At 40.8% G+C, this 17225-nt stretch overlaps 1 protein-coding gene and 1 non-coding gene across 2 annotated transcripts; one reads left to right on the forward strand and one right to left on the reverse strand.

The window, feature by feature from the left end:
• The first annotated feature begins 250 nt into the window (after positions 1-250).
• On the forward strand, positions 251-11949 carry LOC138963277 (reticulon-4-interacting protein 1 homolog, mitochondrial-like). The gene is made up of 9 exons (XM_070335338.1): positions 251-984; positions 1397-1542; positions 1886-1954; positions 2521-2645; positions 3430-3478; positions 6254-6390; positions 7342-7525; positions 9773-9865; positions 11480-11949. The coding sequence occupies exons 1-9, from the start codon at positions 669-671 to the stop codon at positions 11603-11605; spliced, it is 1245 nt and encodes a 414-aa protein (XP_070191439.1). The 5' UTR covers positions 251-668; the 3' UTR covers positions 11606-11949.
• LOC138963355 (U12 minor spliceosomal RNA) lies at positions 10562-10713 on the reverse strand. The gene has a single exon (XR_011454817.1). It is a non-coding gene; the product is annotated as a U12 minor spliceosomal RNA (small nuclear RNA).
• Positions 11950-17225: the final 5276 nt, after the last annotated feature.

A 17225-nucleotide genomic window follows, 5' to 3' on the forward strand; every position in this document is an offset into this window, starting at 1 on the left:
CGGTTTCCGAGCCTGGGGGCACCGTAGCCGACTCGTCGGTTCTCCAGCCACCCAAATAAACTCAAAAGCACTGGGAAGTTTGAAAAAAAAAAGCACGCATTACAAGAATGAAGTAAAATATCAAGTACAGTTGATGCTTAATAATTATCAATTTTTCCCCAGTATAACTGTTTATTGTTTACAAATACAAGTTGAGAATTTACATTTTCATGCAAAATCTTACTTTTGTAACAACCAAAGAATCATAACTCTTACCTCATTGTTTCATGAATCTGTCGTCTGCAAATTTGTGATCGCAAGCGTGAGCATCATTGAGATGCTGCAACAAAACCCAGTATCCAAGGCTGGCTCGATCAGCTAATTTGAAATTATTTTTTCGCCCTGAACACCAAGCGCTATTAACTGAGCAGTCATCTTTGGTTGTCACGTTTGTGCAAGTCCATCACTTGAAACAGCGCGTTTTCGTGCCAAGAGGTCTTTGGAGTCATTGACAATGTTACATAATTGAATCTAAACGATTTACATTTTCTGAATGTGTGAAGTACTACTCAACTCTTATTTCTGTTGACCTCTTTGTGACAACCTAGGTTTTTGGAGGTTCTCATCTCAGGAAACTTTACTCAGGAAACAACTGACAGTATACTGAGTCTTACTGAGTCACTCTGAAGATGTCTGCTGTATTATTTTCAAGGCCAAACTGTGTTCTGTACACATACTCCAAGTGCCAATCAGCATGTAGAAAAGTGAAACATCCTTGCTTCACAGCAGCGTTCACAGATGGTGCTCCCTGTGTTGTAGCCCAGAGAAATTCCTCTTCCCGTAAATCTCCAGCGAAAATGGAAGCTTGGCAGATTCACCAGTACGGAGGGAACGAAGAACTGACATTCTCAGACGTTGCACGTCCTGCTTCCATCAAAGGACCAAATGACCTGCTCATCAAAGTACATGCAGCCAGCATAAATCCGATCGACATAAAAATGAGAGGTTATTGCATGTACAGTGTTTTTATCAAGGAATCAGACCATGCAGGGAATAAAACCAGCATTGGAAATTTGCACACACACACACACACACACACACAAACACACACACACACACACACAAACACACACACACGCACACACACACACACACAAACACACAAACACACACAAACACACACACACACACACACACACAAACACACACACACACACACACAAACACACACACACGCACACACATACTCACACACACACACAAACACACACACACACACACACAAGCAATGCTCTCAGAAAGTCTGAGACTGTGTTGTCGGCACGGACATTGAATTAGTTTTTATGTTTATTTATTTTTGTTGTTGTTATACTGTTTTTTTCTTCTGTGCTTTTATCAAAATATTTGATTTTTTCAGGTGGCTATGCAGCAAAAGCCCTGAACTTGCTGCGGAAACAATGTGGAAAGAAGGGCAGTGAATTTCCGTTGATCCTTGGTCGTGACTTCTCTGGTGTCGTCGTTGAGACGGGAAGGGCTGTCAAGAAATACAAACCAGGAGATGAGGTCTTGTGTGTGTGTGTGTGTGGGGGGGGTGGTTTTGTTTTTTAACATTCCTAAAACCTATATGGCTATCCAGGACCGTGTGTGTTTAGGAGGAGGTAGATGCATGTGTGGGATTTTAGTCATGTGTGTGATTGTGTGTGTGTGTGTGTGTGTGTGTGTGTGTGTGTGTGTGTGCTTTTAGGCATGTGTGTGATTGTGTGCACGCATGCATGTGTGTGTGTGTGTGTTTTCTGCAGTTATGCCAAGAAAGTAGGACTTGTACAAAATAGATTTATATCAGAATTGTATTTGTCTTGACACAATTTAAGATGAATGCATCAATGAATGGTTTTGACTTTTTCAGGTATGGGGTGCTCTGAACGGGTTCCGTCAAGGAAGTCACACCCAGTTTACCGTTGCAGGGGAATCAGAGGTAGACCATTTTATATATCTATGTAAAATAAACTAGAATTGAATGTAAAAAAAAAAAAAGTGTTGCTTTGTGCTGAATTAAACGTTCCAATAATTTAACCTTTCTTGTTCTTAGATTCTAGAATTTCATATGAATGTGAATGTGTCTCTCTGTCTGTCTGTGAATGTGTCTCTCTGTCTGTATTCGTGTGAACCTGCCTGTACATACCAGAATTCTGCGCACAGGGAAATCAATTTTGTCAAGATTTTCACAACATTGGGTTTTTTTTTTTGGTATCAATAATCAAGCTTTGCTGTAATCTTGGCATGCTAAAGGCTGTAACGCTCCGCCGGGATATTTATTTCAATGCCAGCCTGGGTTGTAGTTACAGACCGCCAATGCTATGCTAATTTAATATTTTTGACCCTAGTTCTTGTGACTATTTGGGACATGAGGTGTTTATAGGCCGAGAGAGCCCTTGTTTCTTTTGTGGCATGTGACAAACAAACAACACTACCATTGTATGACCTACTTTTGTGGCATGTGACAAACAAACAACACTACCATTGTATGACCTACTTTTGCAGATTTCCAAGAAACCCAAGACCCTGACCCACACAGAGGCGGCCTCGATCCCCTACGTGGCGGCCACGTCATGGACCGCACTGTGCACAGTGGGCGAGCTCCGGGAGAGAAATGCCTTGGGGAAAAGGTGACGTAACTGGACTGTCCATCTGCTATGTAGTGCTGCATATTTTCAAAAGATACGACTGATCTGACCATTTGGGGGGAGTTTCTGACGATCTTTACAAATCTGAAGAATCTAGGGAATCCATTGAACCTTATAGTCTAGAGGCACACAACATGATTTGCTGGAAAAACAACTACAAGTATTGTATTCAAGTAAATCAAAGTGAGTGAATGCGCTTCAGGGCAATGCTTCTCTCTGGTGTTGGAAACAAAAAGTAGTTGAGAAGCGCCTCCTGGCGGCAAAACGACTAGCGCACTCTGTGACTTGGTCGCCTAGAAACAAGCATCACATACATGAAAGAAGGGAAGTAACTCAGTAGAAGTAATCCAACCCAATCATCACAAAGACCGCTCTTTCTGTGTCCATTATACAGCATTGTAAGTACACTTTTAAAACACTTTCTTTTGTTGTGTTAGTGTGAGATCTGTGCTTCACAGTGTATGCATGATGCAAGTACATCTAAGGTGAATTTATTTATTTGCTCGGCCAGTGTTGAGCAGTTTGAAATGATTGGATACCTGGGATATTTCTTGAGTGTAACAGCGCCACCTGTTACCCCGCCCCATCCTGCTGGAAGCACCGCCATTTGGTCCGCGACTGCTTATTCGTCCTGGCAAGCCTGGCTTATCTCGCAGCTAACCTCCATATCTGAAGGCCACCCCACTATCCGTCACCTGGTTGGGGGGTGGTTGCCCCTACTTTTTCAGGAATGATTGATATATATGTGTTTGACTGTTTTTTTCAGAGTTCTCATACAAGGAGGAGCTGGAGGAATAGGAACATTTTCCATTCAGGTAATAACAAGAAATACTCACACACTGCAAGCCGAAATACAATGGTACGCCTCTTTTTAGTCCTCCAAATTTAAGACTTCCTCCTTTTTGGCTCACGAAGTGTAGCCTATGCGATGCTAACTTTTGTCTGTCTGTGCGTGCGTGCGTGCGTGCGTGCGTGCGTATGTATGTATGTATGTATGTATGTCTGTGGTAGAAACTTTAACATTTGAAGACGTCATATTACATTGACGTCACATTATGACGTACGAGGGTTAGACGTCACGCGATGGAATTACTGAAAGTCTCGGTGATTGTTATTTTGAGCGGGCCGAGACTATTTGGCAGTCGTGTCCATGTAAGTAGGCTACATGCAGACAGACAGATCTAGATCTAGTGTCTCGCTTTCTTGCACAGTTTCACCTATGCTCTTTCTGTGTGTGTGTGTGTGTGTGTGTGTGTGTGTGTGTGTGTGTGTGTACTGTGTGTGTGTGTGTGACGGAGTGATTGAGTTTGTGTTACTGTTTGTCGATTTCTTACGTGAGCCTTGAAGGCTTCGCCTCTTGTTAAGACCTGATTTTCTCAGATTCCTGGAGGTCTTAAAAGGGGGGTTCCACTGTACTGACACACTGCAATCCACAAATAAAAGCTATCACTTACCAAGTTTGAGTTTAAATCGTTTTGGATTTCTTCACTAAGAAAAAAGACTAAAAATTGATAACAGGGAACAAGAACAATATTAACTTTAGTATGGTACCAGATAGCAGGACATGTAAAACACATTTGTTTTGAGAAGGGTGGGAAAATAAGTCTTAATATTAACCAACAGTTTTTGAAAAGTACTTTTTTTTTAAACCAAATGTTTGCTTTGTAACCTTTACATGTAACGCAAACACTTGAAGATAATTGTTTGTCTTGTTTGTCTTGTTTGTCTTGTTTGTCTTGCTTGTCTTGCTTGTCTTGCTTGTCTTGTTTGTCTTGTTTGTCTTGTTTGTCTTGTTTGTCTTGTTTGTCTTGTTTGTCTTGTTTGTCTTGTTTGTCTTGTTTGTCTTGTTTGTCTTGCTTGTCTTGTTTGTCTTGCTTGTCTTGTTTGTCTTGCTTGTCTTGTTTGTCTTGTTTGTCTTGCTTGTCTTGTTTGTCTTGCTTGTCTTGTTTGTCTTGCTTGTCTTGCTTGTCTTGTTTATCTTGTTTGTCTTGTTTGTCTTGCTTGTCTTGTTTGTCTTGTTTGTCTTGCTTGTCTTGTTTGTCTTGCTTGTCTTGTTTGTCTTGTTTGTCTTGCTTGTCTTGTTTGTCTTGCTTGTCTTGCTTGTCTTGTTCGTCTTGCTTGTCTTGCTTGTCTTGTTTGTCTTGTTTGTCTTGTTTGTCTTGCTTGTCTTGCTTATCTTGTTTGTCTTGTTTGTCTTGCTTGTCTTGTTTATCTTGTTTGTCTTGTTTGTCTTGCTTGTCTTGCTTGTCTTGTTTATCTTGTTTGTCTTGTTTGTCTTGTTTGTCTTGTTCGTCTTGTTCGTCTTGTTCGTCTTGCTTGTCTTGCTTGTCTTGTTTGTCTTGTTTGTCTTGTTTGTCTTGCTTGTCTTGTTTGTCTTGCTTGTCTTGTTTGTCTTGCTTGTCTTGTTTGTCTTGCTTGTCTTGCTTGTCTTGTTTGTCTTGCTTGTCTTGTTTGTCTTGCTTGTCTTGTTTGTCTTGCTTGTCTTGTTTGTCTTGCTTGTCTTGCTTGTCTTGTTTGTCTTGCTTGTCTTGTTTGTCTTGCTTGTCTTGTTTGTCTTGTTTGTCTTGTTTGTCTTGCTTGTCTTGTTTGTCTTGTTTGTCTTGTTTGTCTTGTTCCGAAACAGATAGACTGCTAACCTGCCAAATAAAGAAATCACAGCGCCCTTGACCTTGCTTTTCTTCTTTCTGTTGTATCTCATGTTTGTCTTGAGGTTCTTGTGAATGTTTTGTTTTTGTCCTGAGTTAAACATTCCAAAAATGTAATGTTTCTTGTTTCTTGATGCTTGTCTTACCTTGTGTGTTCAGTGTTCAGTGTTCAGTGATGTTTGTCTTACCTTGTGTGTTCAGTGTTCAGTGATGTTTGTCTTACCTTGTGTGTTCAGTGTTCAGTGTTCAGTGATGTTCAGTGTTCAGTGATGTTTGTTTTACCTTGTGTGTTCAGTGTTCAGTGATGTTTGTCTTACCTTGTGTGTTCAGTGTTCAGTGATGTTTGTCTTACCTTGTGTGTTCAGTGTTCAGTGATGTTTGTCTTACCTTGTGTGTTCAGTGTTCAGTGTTCAGTGATGTTTGTTTTACCTTGTGTTCAATTTTCAGTGATGTTTGTCTTACCTTGTGTGTTCAATGTTCAGTGTTCAATGTTCAGTGTTCAGTGATGTTTGTTTTACCTTGTGTGTTCAATTTTCAGTGATGTTTGTCTTACCTTGTGTGTTCAGTGTTCAGTGATGTTTGTCTTACCTTGTGTGTTCAGTGTTCAGTGATGTTTGTCTTACCTTGTGTGTTCAGTGTTCAGTGTTCAGTGATGTTTGTTTTACCTTGTGTGTTCAGTGGTCAGTGATGTTTGTCTTACCTTGTGTGTTCAATGTTCAGTGTTCAGTGATGTTTGTCTTACCTTGTGTGTTCAGTGTTCAGTGATGTTTGTCTTACCTTGTGTGTTCAGTGTTCAGTGATGTTTGTCTTACCTTGTGTGTTCAGTGTTCAGTGATGTTTGTCTTACCTTGTGTGTTCAGTGTTCAGTGATGCTTGTCTTACCTTGTGTGTTCAATGTTCAGTGTTCAGTGATGCTTGTCTGACTGTTTGACTGTTTGACTGTAGCTGCTGAAGGCGTGGGGAGCGGATGTGACGGCTACGTGTGGACCGGACGCTGTGGATCTCCTCTACTCGCTGGGTGCGGATACCGTTGTGGACTACACGACGACTGACGCAACAACAGAGCTGTCCAGAATGCCTCCGTAAGGCTTAAACACTTTCTTATAAATATTGTTCTCACTGATGATTATGAGATGAAATCTAATCAAATATATACCCCTTCATGATAATCCCTGTCCACTTAAAAAAGACAAAAAGGATCTGATTGGTTCAAATTTGATAAAGACTTCTAATTGCCTTCAAAATAGCAAAGATTCTAATGCAGCATATTTGTTTTGAAATTTGCCCTTACGTTTCAGGGGCGGATCACATCATTTTTAAGGGGAGGTTTCCAAATTTCTTTTAGGGACAATTCGACAACGCAAAGCGTTTAGTTGAGGGCGCGAAGCGTTCGAACCTCCTAGGGGGTCGCAGGGCATGCCCCCCCCCCCCCCCCCCCCCCTCAAAAAATGATGATAAAAGCAAGGAAAAGGAGCAATCTGGTTCAATCTGAACAAAGAAACTTCCTCTGATACACCTTCCAAAAAATAAAGTTAAGAAGACAAATTTGGATAAAAACTTGGACAATTGATCGATTCGGTGCAACCTGAGCTAACAAATTAGCCAATTACTTTCAAAAACCGAGACTTAGAAGACAGAGGCCGGCTCCTAGGGGGGTCCGGGGGCATGCTCCGCCGGGACAAATTTGATAAAAATCAAGGAAAATGGAGCAATCTGGTGCAATCTGAGCCATCATTTTTTCTTTTATTTCAAATTTATTTATTTTTTCTTTTAAATTGTTTCTCATGTTTTTTTATGTTTTTTTTTTAGCCTAGGGGGGGTTCCCGGAAACCCCAACTGCTTTCCATGAATTGTTTTGAAGTTTGGAATTTTGTATTTATCTGACAGTATGGTTAGTCCTTTGTGTGTTTGTGAATGTTCATTTTGTTTGTTCCCAGCTTTTATTCTTAACACATTATTGTTTTTTTGTTCATGCAAATAATGTTCTTGTGTTTTTACAATCCTGTATTATTTTGTAATTTTTGTTTTTTCAGGTTTGATTTTGTACTGGATGCAGTGGGAGGGAAAACAACGGAGGACTCTTTCGACTTGCTGAAGCAATGGACCAACGCCAAACTGGTCACCTTAGTAACGCCGCTGTTTAAAAACATCGACTCCATGGGATTTGTGCCGGGGACCGCACAGGCAGCGTTCTCTCTGGGAACCAATCTGTTGAGGGTGAGCTGTGTGACAGCCTAGTGGTTAAGACATCAGCATTCTGTATAGAAGGTTCGGGGTTCAAATTCCAGCTGCACCTGATGGGTTAAGGGTGGAGATTTTTCTGATCTCCCTGGTTAACTTATGTGCGGACCTGCTAGTGCCTTATCCCCTTTGTGTGTACATGCACATTTAGTTGTGAAGCAAAACAAAATGCTTTTAGAGACTGCTTTTTGTTGTCTGAGATTGAAACTTTGTAATACATCTACTGTACTTTTTCTTGTTGTCTGTTAATTTAGAATGAAACAAGAGGCGAAGCCTTCAAGGCTCCCGTAAGAAATCAACAAACAGTAACATAACACAAACTCACTCACTTCGTAACACACACACACACAAACACACACACACACACACACACACGCACACACACACACAGTTAAAACTAACGCATCATATCAACTCCATGTATAATTTTCAAAAGAAGGCAAACAGATAAAATGACTAGGGTAATAGGTTAGGTACCTGCCATGTGGGCACTTTTTCCACTGCTGTCCTCAGTCCTATACTTTTCATCAAGACTTGTCACCATGCCGAGTAGATCTAAATTCGGAAGTCTTCATGTGGCTGAGGCATATATCTGACATAGCGTCGATCTTGTTGTAGGTTAACCTCCTTTCTGAAACAAATGGCAAAATGCGATTAGTTATGATGACTACAACCTGCACAAATATAAACAGTGTTTTGAAACAGAATAGTCAGGTTATACAAGCCACTTTACCTATGCAGCATGGTAACCCTACAATATGCGAAACATGTCGACTGCAGCAGCCTGGTTCTTAAAATAATTCTGACGGTCAACACAGCCAGAAATGCCAACAAAGACAAGAAAGCTGTTGCAAGGTAAGCTTACCAAACGTTACATAGCGAATCATATGATAGTGCGTAAACAGCAAACAGTAGATCTACAATCAAAGAGAGGATCGAGTCTGGAATGAAACGCGATACAGATCTAGCATTCAAAAACTGTCTTTCACGTTCAAGGAAGTTGTTGCAAAGTACTTAAGACTTACTAAATTGTACAGACAAAACCATGACAGTGCATGTTTTGAATCTGAGGGAAAAATCGTGATCATTTTGACTTTGAGAACAGATTCATTCCGTTTCCTTATATCTGCATGTTCAAGTAAATGGTGGACAGTTTTTTTCGGGCAGAGTAAACTTAACTTGAGACTCTACTGCAAGTCTTGAAATTCACATAAATCGAACCACGAGCAAAGACATCCAAACATTACAGGCACTTTAGATCAACTCATTTCACTGGAGGTGACTGCCTAGCACTGTGTTTGACATCCGTGTCTGCTGAAATAAAAAGAAATTAAAACAAAACGGATTAACAGTAGGTGACACGTTATCAGAGTGGGAGACACTAGATCTGTCTCTGAACTTACCGGGATACGGCTGCAAGATCGACACTGACTGCCGCGCTTTCGACAGCTCTTCCTCGCGTGGACATTGGAAACACGCTGTGCAGATCAAATTGTAGGAAATCTCCCTTTGGTATCTTCTTTATTTACTTTTCTGGAGCTTAGAAACCGAACAACATGAAATCGTCTTCCCCGGCGAATCGGCGAGGTGAGAACTGGACCACAATCCTTCGCGCGACCCCTGACCTGATCTTGACACCTGACCTGCCGTCTACATGCCAAACACGACACAAACCAGTCAACTGCTTGTACCCCTTCAAAACCCCCCACCACCCGTTTTCTTTGGATACACGCTTTAACTACACACATGCCGACACAATGTTGATCATTGCTTCAATAATTTGAAGATGGTGCTTGAAAATTAACCATGTGAAATGAGTATTTCGGTGTTTAGCCAAAAATGTTAAAGTTTCTACCACAGACATACACACATACATACGCACGCACGCACGCACAGACAGACAAAGTTTACCATCGCATAGGCTACACTTACGTGAGCCAAAAACAAGAAAGGTAGGTTGTTGGAACGTTTGTTATTGACAAAACAATACATTCACAAATATATCGACCCTTGTTTTAAGTGAACAACCTACCTTTCTTGGTTTTTTATTCTGAATGTTGGAACGTTGGCCGTCTCTTTGTTTTTGGATTAGTTGTCTGTTACTTTCTTCTGTTGTTCTTCACTTGACATTTCTCCCCCAAAAAATTGCTTCAGAAATTGTATGTCAGTTTAAATGGGAGATCTGCACAGTGTGCCTGATTATCGTACTCTCCTTTCCTCCAGGGCTTAACTGCCGGGCGAAGCTATCGCTGGGCCATTTTCCTGGCCAATGGAAAAGCTCTGGGGAGAGTGAGCCAGCTGGTGGACAGTGGACAGGTTGGCATTGCTCCTTTCTCTCCCTTTGGATTCTGAAATACAGTGGACAGAGTATTTTCTGAAATACAGTGGACAGAGTATTTTCTGAAATACAGTGGACAGAGTATTTTCTGAAATACAGTGGACTCGTCGGCATTATACTTGTCTCGTCTAAATATCGGACCCTATTGCTACGCTGAAAACACAATAGCTGTTAATAATGTGGAGTGTGTGTGTGTGTGTGTGTGTGTGTGTGTGTGTCAGTGTGGGTGTAAGTGAGTGTGAGTGTGTGTATGCAGTTCTGTTAGCACTCTGGTTGTTGTGTTTGAATGTACTATGTATTGAATGAACTCAAACCAAGATATATTCCTGTGTTATGCACATGGTTGAAATAAAACTGATGACCTCCCCTTTTCAGACCCCGTCAAAGGGGAGACAATCAAGCCTTAAAAGGAGTCCTAAAATGGGGACACATTTGCAGGGCTATTAGACTAAACAGGGAGGGAGGGAGGGGGAGGGGGGTCCATGGTGATCACTGCTGTTATCTTTACCATGCAGCCAACCACTTTTTGTTCTGAGGTTTTTATTTTAGATTATTAAAAGTAAAAGTAAATTTACTTACATATTCTTCTGTCAAATCCCTATTCGTCACATTTAACACTTTAAACACTTCTAATGAAGGAATTAAGATATATATTGATTTTTGATTATTGATTTAGGGCAGATCACAACCATGCAGGCATCCCGCGAAGTAGGCGGGTCACCTGAGGGCGACCTGTACCCCTAGAGAAATTCCTCTAGAACGTTGTCGTCTAGGAGCCTGTCGTTAACCAGGCTCATTATTTTCCTTACTCATTAGTTTGAGGCATGAAGAAGAATAGCTGGAAAAATTTTCATGTATTTATTAAAGGTACAGAATTTTGTTGGTGTGTTGAAATACTTTCAAAACATATGGATTGTTTTTGGTGTTTATAAAAAGTACGTAAAATTAAACCAAGTTTAAATGGAGAATGAGTTGTGCTTCAGTTTGTCACATTGATTATGACATTGTCACTTGCCCATTTTGGAGTTAGTTGCATTTCTTTAACATCAGATGAGAAATCTAAAATGGGAAGTAACTCTGCTAAACAATCTTCCAAATAGAGTGATTATAATAGTGACATTAATTCTTTATATGAAATGCTATGGGAATTTGCCATCTTTTGATGTTGTGGTCTGTGTCCTACAAGTCAGTAAAACTGCATGGATCCCTTGACACGCTCAGTTGGCTGTGGTCAGAGCATAATTGTCTAATGACTTGTGAGAAGGGCCTTAACTCCTCCTATTCTAGTTGGCCATGCTGCTCTCCCCTGAATTACCAAACCTGCACAGTAATGAATATCAAAAACACACCTTTCTTGTTAAAACTTCAGTATCGGCTGCAAGGGTAGAAAGAGAAAATAGTTTGTATTTCTCATTTACACAAGAATTTCCTTTGATTGTCGTGCTTTTGATCTGATTGGCTCTTCAGAACATTTGATTGTCGTGCTTTTGATCTGATTGGCTCTTCAGAACATTTGATTGTCGTGCTTTTGATCCGATTGGCTCTTCAGAACATTTGCAGTCTCTGTCATTTTTATTTTTTTTATTTTTCAGATTCGACCAATTGTGGAGAAAGAGTTTCCCTTCACGGAAATGCCAGCGGCGTTTGAGAAAGTGGAGAGAGGGCACAACAGAGGGAAAACTGTGGTGAAGGTCGCAGATACTGCTGGACATTCATAGTATAAGTTAGGACAACACTCTGGACATTCATACTTAGGACAACACTCAGGGCAGTGATGAGAACATTGTTAAGATCTCAGATCTGAACAGTCTGATAGATCAAGCTTTGTGTCAGTGTGTGTGATTTTTGAGGTGTTATTTTTGCAAAATTAATCATGTTTTTTTTTAGTATCTTGATTCTTTAAGTATTGTGGAAGTCTGTGGCCATAACAGTAGTGTAGTTTGCATATTATTCATGCAACTAATTGCCACATGTATGAATGGATTCGTGTGACAGCATCCCCATCCCCTCCCCCCCCCCCCCCTCCTTCAAATTAATCCCCTGTCAAAATGATAGTAAAGAAGAGTGCTAACTTTGAACAAGCTTCTTTTAGTTTCTTTCATGCAGTATATTGGTGGCTGAGAGAGAGAGAGAGAGAGAGAGAGAGAGAGAGAGAGAGAGAGAGAGAGAGAGAGAGAGAGAGAGAGAGAGAGAGAGAGAGAGAGAGAGAGAGAGAGAGAGAGAGAGAGAGAGAGAGAGAGAGAGAGAGAGAGAGAGAGAGAGATTCAAACACATATGCAACAAACAAACAACCAACAAAGAATTGTTTGTCTTAACTTTTATTTAGGTTGCCGTTTTTTCTTTTAATTAATTCCACAAACTAAAAATGCTGACACACTCTACACATAAATTGTGTCAGAATGCAACGATACATGAAAGATGAATGCACAAAAACAACACACATACATACACTACATATAAATAATATTCATGTGATGGTAGGAAGTGTAGAAACATTACTTTGGAGGCAAATGAAACCTACCACCTCAACTCTCCATGACACACTGATGGCCCTGCAAACACACAAGGCTTTGCAGTACGCCCATTTCTTTAAAAAAAAAAATGACCCCCTGTTGTAATCTTAGAGATACGAGTTCTATTGGGAAACATGATTCTTGATACCAGCTGTGTTTGATAAAAAAGTTACAAAAGGATAACAAAAGCCAAAAAACTAAAACCACACACCTTTGACTGCTACCTTAGATTCTACTTTTCTATTTGTCAATTAAAATCGTGCTGTTACTGTTAAAAAAAAAACTTCAAAGGTAAGTGAATTATGTAAAAATCGTTTAAAACTTGATGAGGATGAACCAATAATTTATTTTAAAAAAGATGGATAAATGTTCCTTGAGTCATAATAAAACATGTCCTGTGCCATGGTAATGAAACAAAGCTGCCTGTCAGCAGAGGCTGCCTTTTCTGTGTACAGCACAACCCCCCTTTTAAGACCTCTAAACATCTGAGAAAAACAGGTCTGAAAAAGGAGGGAGTCTTACATGGGGGTAACTTTACACAGGTTATGAACAGAAAGTCTGAAAGAGCAAGGTGTTAAAATTAAGAAGGAGAAGTGTAATATGGGGGGGGGGGGGGGGGGGGGGGGGGTTCCACTGTAATGAAACAGGTTACCAGCACAACAGTTCCTGACTCTAGTACAGCCTCCTGCCTGTCACTACTGCAGGGTTCGTACAGAGTCCTTGAACCCTGGAAAACTCCTTGAAAATTGGAAAACCTTTTCCAGGCCTTGAAAAGTGCTTGAAAATAGAGTTTTGTTAAATAGTCATTGAAAAGTACTTGATTTTTCCAAATTGTTGCCTATACATTTCGTCAGCAGCTTGTCTTATTTAAAAAAAAATGCAACCCCCTTTTTTTTCGTCAAATACAGTACACACATTTTGGGAGAATAAAAGATCGAGTGAAAACGAAAGTAGATGAACTGGCAATGTGCAGTGGAACACCCCCCCCCCCCCCCCCCCCCCCCCTCCTCCCTCTTTTATGAATGATCGCCCACAATCTGAAAACATTAGGTCTTCAACAGGAAGGAGTCTTACAATGGAGGTAAATCGACAGTTCATCTTAAAAATCAAGGTCTTAAAATGGGAGAAGTCTTAAACTTAGGAGGGGGGGAGAGAGGTTGTCTTATAAGTGGGGTTTCACTGAATACTGTTACTAATCTATTTACATTCACCTTACAATTCTTTGTTCTGCTGATATTGACGTGTGTGGTTATTGTAATGGTATGACAGTATCTTATATTACAAAACACCGGTATCTATGAAGCAGGGAAATCAGCTGGCACCAAGTCGGACGACTCTTTACTTCTTACATGTACAACCAGCACACACTTTTGTCCAAACCAAAGTAAAGCAGTAACATCTATATATATATCTATATATATATACGACTTGTGTCTGTGTGTCTGTGTGTGTGTGTGTCTGTGTGTTCGCGATGCACGCCCAAGGTTCTCGATGGATCTGTTTCAAATTTGGTGGCCATATTCAGGTACTCCCCGGACACAACCTGGTCGATGAGATATTTCAACACGTGCTTTTGGTTTTTCTGTTCATCTTCCCAGATCCATTTCCACCAACTCTTCCTTATCTTCTCCAGTGTTTTGCGTTTATCTCCCTTCCTTCGTGTGGCGTCAATCCATATTCCCGTTTCTATTTTTAGAAGGTCACTGTCGACAACGCTCAATCCATATTCCCGTTATACTATTTTGAGAAGGTCACTGTCCCGGCGAAGCCGGGTATTACTCTTCCTTATCTTCTCCAGTGTTTTGCGCGTTTATTTCCCTTCCTTCGTGCGCTGCGCCGGCTTTAAAGCCGGGTCCCCGGCGCAGCCGGGTATTCGGCTCGACTTCTTCCCGGCGAAGCGGGTATTCATCTAGTCTTAAATGTACACACAGCTGTAAAACACACGGCTTGATCAACACGTGAAAGCAAAACCATTTTCTGAAGGAGGAAAAGATCCAACACAATGCTTCACGGAAACACAATGTTACAAGGATGTTAACACAAAATCTACGACCAGCCATAATCAGCCAACCCCCCTCCTCTTCTCCCCCCCCACCCCCTCCCCCAACATAAATGATTGGAGCAACTAAACAAATTTGTGTTTATCAAAGATGAACACCCATACAGGTTCACCTAGAAATGCCATTACTTTAAAAAAATTTAAAAAAAAAAAGCAGTAAAAATACCTTTACTTAATATTAAAAATAAATAAAGCAGTACAATGAACTTGATTACGAAATTAACTCATACAAGGCGGAAGAGATGTCATTCAACATAATAAAAGTAACACAGAAATTGCATAAATGTGTGCGAACAACATGAAAACTCAAGCTCTAACAAAACAAACACCATACGAATAATGGATACAAACAGCGCCTGGCAATTACTTCTGCAAACAAACCAAAATATCGCTCCAATGACAAAACTGAGCCACAGCTTCTCAGACAAATCAAATAAAACATCAATAAAACATCAAGATACATGTACCTCAACACCCCGACTAGATTAATAACAAATGCACACAGTCACAACTAAACACACTACATGCTGCTATTCCCATCGGCCCGTCTGCTATTCCCATCGGCCCGTCTGCTATTCCCATAGGCCCGTCTGCTATTCCCATAGGCCCGTCTGCTATTCCCATAGGCCCGTCTGCTATTCCCATAGGCCCGTCTGCTATTCCCACAGGCCCGTCTGCTATTCCCATAGGCCCGTCTGCTATTCCCACAGGCCCGTCTGCTATTCCCATAGGCCCGTCTGCTATTCCCATAGGCCTGTCTGCTATTCCCATAGGCCCGTCTGCTATTCCCATAGGCCCGTCTGCTATTCCCATAGGCCCGTCTGCTATTCCCATAGGCCCGTCTGCTATTCCCATAGGCCCGTCTGCTATTCCCATAGGCCCGTCTCTTTCACAGAGATGGGTAAGACATTGAATGGCCTTACCTGCTTTAAAAACACTCAACACACTACATGCTGCTATTCCCATAGGCCCGTCTCTTTCACAGAGATGGGTAAGACATTGAATGGCCTTACCTGCTTTAAAAACACTCAAAAGAAATGTTTGTCATCGTCCTGGGAAATATTCTCTAAAACACGATGGAAAATACATGATTTAACATTCTTTTATCCTTCTATCCACAACAGGTACAAATATAAACACTATTTCATAATAAAAATATCATTTTTGGCCTTCTGCTGACAAGCCGTCTAAAATGAGATATGCCAAAATTCCATGACGATGTGGGTATGCGAATCTAATGAATTACTTGAATATCAAACAGAGACGCCCACATTCGGTTACGCTTTCCGCTGTCTCATCCTGATAGTGCTACGTGTCAAATGTAAAAACAAGAGATATACTTAAAACTCCAGAAACATGCAAAAAAGTCTTATGAAACTAAATAAAATCGGTTAAAAATGGACACTTTCCCTGACGATGTACAAGTTACAATAACCTTCAAGGTTTAGTAGAAGTTTACTTTTTTTCTACACTTTATTATTTCTTTTAAAAATCAAAAATCAATTCACATGCAAAAACGCTCATGCATGATTGACAAAATACCCAGTGTCTTGCCTGCAATCCACTTTTTAGACATGTTACATATGTGTTTTTACAGGCAAGTACACATGTACATAGTTGTCAATCAAAATCTGCCCCAATCAAAGAAAGTTTGAGATTCACAATCATCAAGAGTTTTGTATTTACACTAATGCCAGAGTAAAAGTTCACTTTCACTTTATTGTTACAACACCTCATACCCCTGCTTTACAAAACAACAAAACTTTGTGTACACATTTTGTATTCAATATTGCAAGTACAAAATGTGTGACCTTACATACAGTGGAACCCCTCTTTAAGACTTTGAAAAATGTGTAAAAATAAAACACCAACAGGTCTTGAAATGGATGAAGTCTTAAAATGGATGTAAATTTAGAGTTTATCAACAGAAAATCTTAAAACTCAAGGTCTTAAAAAGGGGGAAGTCTTTCATCAGAGGGTCTTAAAGGTGTGTTTCCACTGTACGTAAAGCATGCTACATGTAGGTGGTAACAGTGCTCCTATCATCTCAACAACACTGACAAACAGACAAAGAGTGCAGAGCGCACGATCAACAAGACTGACACACGATCAACAAAGTGGACGACCACACACAAAGGCTCCCTCCTCACAGGGGTGGCAGTGCAACACAAACCATCTTCTGTACAGACATGCAAACAATCCTCTGTACAGACATGCAAACCAACCTCTGTACAATCTGTACACATCACTCTAGAGCTGGGCAACGTCAACCATGCAAACGGTGGCAAACTGAAATACAGTGGAACTCCTCTTATGCATCCTCCAAACATTTAAAACGGAGGGAGTTTTAAAATGGACTAATGGAGGTCAGTTTACAGAGGCAATGAAGAAAACATATTTAAAAAGAAAGGTCTTAAAAAAAGGGGGTGGGGTGTATTAAATTGGGATGTGTTAAAAGGGGGTGGGGTGTGTTAAATTGGGGTGTGTTAAAAGGGGGTGGGGTGTGTTAAAAGGGGGTAGGGTGTGTTAAAAGGGGGTGGGGTGTGTTAAAAGGGGGTGGGGTGTGTTAAAAGGGGGTGGGGTGTGTTAAAAGACGGTGGGGTGTGTTAAAAGACGGTGGGGTGTGTTAAAAGACGGTGGGGTGTGTTAAAAGGGGGTGGGGTGTGTTAAAAGGGGGTGGGGTGTGTTAAAAGAGGGTGGGGTGTGTTAAAAGGGGGTGGGGTGTGTTAAAAGGGGGTGGGGTGTGTTAAAAGGGGTGGGGTGTGT

Source organism: Littorina saxatilis, linkage group LG3 (genome assembly GCF_037325665.1).
Source record: "Littorina saxatilis isolate snail1 linkage group LG3, US_GU_Lsax_2.0, whole genome shotgun sequence".
Taxonomy (NCBI): domain Eukaryota; kingdom Metazoa; phylum Mollusca; class Gastropoda; order Littorinimorpha; family Littorinidae; genus Littorina; species Littorina saxatilis.

Bases quoted from the DNA above. Each gene is read 5' to 3' on its own strand.
- LOC138963277 (XM_070335338.1), top strand. From the start codon at position 669: ATGTCTGCTGTATTATTTTCAAGGCCAAACTGTGTTCTGTACACATAC. The intron at 3,479-6,253 runs GTAATAACAAGA...GTTTGACTGTAG, and splicing joins TAGGAACATTTTCCATTCAG to CTGCTGAAGGCGTGGGGAGC. The intron at 7,526-9,772 runs GTGAGCTGTGTG...CCTTTCCTCCAG, and splicing joins TGGGAACCAATCTGTTGAGG to GGCTTAACTGCCGGGCGAAG.